The sequence below is a fragment of the Nanorana parkeri genome, unplaced genomic scaffold (genome assembly GCF_000935625.1).
Source record: "Nanorana parkeri isolate BGI_ZX_2015 unplaced genomic scaffold, ASM93562v1 scaffold281, whole genome shotgun sequence".
In the NCBI taxonomy this organism is placed as follows: Eukaryota; Metazoa; Chordata; class Amphibia; order Anura; family Dicroglossidae; genus Nanorana; species Nanorana parkeri.
Window position 1 is genome coordinate 769,873 of NW_017306549.1, and position 2,498 is coordinate 772,370.

The 2,498-nt window shown below is 41.4% G+C and overlaps 1 protein-coding gene across 1 annotated transcript in view; it reads left to right on the forward strand.

The window, feature by feature from the left end:
• ADGB (androglobin) overlaps window positions 1–2,498 on the forward strand; it is a 206,294-nt gene that overhangs the window by 109,221 nt on the left and 94,575 nt on the right. The window contains exons 17-18 of the mRNA XM_018557360.1: window positions 791–897; window positions 1,979–2,105. Of these exons, the coding sequence (XP_018412862.1) occupies window positions 791–897; window positions 1,979–2,105 (234 nt within the window). The remainder of the gene's footprint in view (window positions 1–790; window positions 898–1,978; window positions 2,106–2,498) is intronic.

Genomic DNA, 2,498 nt, shown 5'->3' on the forward strand with positions numbered 1-2,498 from the left:
CATTTCCAATCCTGTCTCCCTCTCCTGGCTCTCTCTCCTGGCTGGCTCTCTCTCCTGGCTGGCTCTCTCTCCAGGCTGGCTCTCCTCGCTCTCTCTTGGTGTTTCTCCTCACATATCTCCTGGTTGTCTCTCCTCACTCTCTCTCCTGGATGTCTCTCCTTTCTCTCTATCCTGGATGTCTCTCTCTCTCTCTCTCTCTCTCTCCTGGCTGGCTCTCATTGTTCTCTCTCTCTCTCGATGTTTCTTCTCACTCTCTCTCCTGGCTGCCTAGCAGTTATGGGATTAGTCAGCTTGTTCAATAAACACACAAGGGCTGGTGACATGACACTTGCCAGAAAATTAGAAAAGAAGAACACTCTCAGGGCCCGTTCACTGCTGGAACGCACTGGAGCACAGACTGTAAGGCTCCCTGCGTTCTTGGGCGGGAGTGGGAGTTACAGTATGCAATCCAGTGCATTCCAGCAGCTAACCGTGCTGGAACTCACTGGAAGTGGTGTGAACAAGCCCTCAGACTGGAAAGGATCCTGTCTAGTAAATGATAATATGGAAAAGATGATATCATAACTGCTGTGTAATAATACAAGATGCTGACAGCCCACAGTGTCCTCCCATAAAACGCAATACCTCCCTACTAGTAATAAACAATGACCGTTTTAGCTACTCTTATAAACAGCCCACTGCCTTTGGTATGTAGGGTGGGTATAGCTGCATGGAGGCAGGGCTGTATATCACATTACCTTGGTGGTGTACTCCATGTATGCTGTGCTGGGTGAGGTGTACCATGGACCAGATGCAGCCTGCTCAGCCTCTCCTCTGCTTCCTTCTGCTCTATCCGGGAGACACTTCCTGGTGCTATCAGCCGGGCTTCACATGATCTCGGCGCCACCTTCTGGTCACGTGGGGAACTGCAGAACACATTCAGCTGCACTAGAACTGCTGGAGGGAGCTCAGGACATTGAGCCGACTTGCTTTGCGATCGACCTAATGGGCACCCCGTTCTAGATTCTCCTCTTACATTCTCAATGCAGGTCTCAACCCTAAACTCACAGCAATATAAACCACTGATATGCATTATGTGATCCATGCTTCTAATGTTTATGAATTGTAGTGATATTGCAGGTCTTTAATCATGCACTGCCTTTAAAGGATTTTTTTTATGTCTGCAGATAAACTCTACTAGCCAAGACAGTATACACAGACCAACTGCCTTGACAGGTACTTTTTCAATTTGATTTAAATATACATCAACATTTTGAAATTTTATAAGATGCATCTTTCAGTAAAAAAAAGGACAACTTAGCCATTAGAATAGCAGCTAAAGGATTATTAGCAGCCTCTTTGTCAACTCTAGTGAAATATGTGGTCTAATCACTCTTCCCCACCCTGTCCAGTGAACCATTTCACCCTGGGTTAGGATATCAAGTCAGAGAATGGATGTTGCAATTAGCTATGATGGAACGCTGAGCTTGTATCACAATTTTCCTTCAACAGATAAGTGTCTGTAGAGTAAAATAAGTATTAATGTAATATTCCTTATTTCTATACTGCTGGCACACATGAGGTGCTTAACCTGACTATGTGCTTTGCATCAGTCTCTGCTGTTGGGGACTCTAGTAAAAACCGCTAATTATAGTAGTTAGAAACTGTCAAAAAAAGGATTTCCCTACACTTCATCTTGTGTGTTCCCAGAAGATTAAGTGAGGGTATCTCTCCCCATTAAACACACAGTCACTTCTTGAACTACATATTTACAGCAAATAGCTCATAATGTTTTTTTGAATTTGGAAAAATAAGACATCTAGGCCTTACAAATAGGATAAACTACCAATAATGATCCCACATTGATGCCACAATATTAATACTGGCATATTTTCATTTGAAAACAGAAAACATGCAGCACTGCGTTTTGTATTTTCACCAGAATTATTTCATGCTGTACATGGTATTTTCATAGAAAGCCTTTGTGAAATTGTTGCAGGTCATACTCAAATACCAGACATGTCAAGTCAGCCGCAACCCTTCACAGAGAAAGAAGGCATTGAGGAATTACAGCAAGTCCCAAAGCAAACATGGATGGATTTTTCTGACTTTTGCAAATGTTTTCAGTAAGTATTATCATTATTATTATTATTTCTATGCTGTCCACCATCTTCACAAATCTGTATATGCAAATCTGATAAAAGCATGGCTACCACTTGTTTTTTCACCCACAATTAAACACGCAGTATGTTTTTAAACTCTCCGTGAAATGGATTGTGCTGAATGCATAAAAGTAGCATTAAAGGAATTTAATGGCAAATGTATTTTTTTCTCATTTGCCTTTCTTTATAATTAAAACCTGTAAAATAGAAATATGTTTCAACCTGTTACCAAACTAAAACAAATAGGCTAAATTAAACTGCAATGGTGTAACAAAATTAGCACATATCCAGCCATTGCATTTCAGAAAAAAACATAAACATATTCCTATAGGAAAGGGGGGGGGGGGCCTTTTGTCT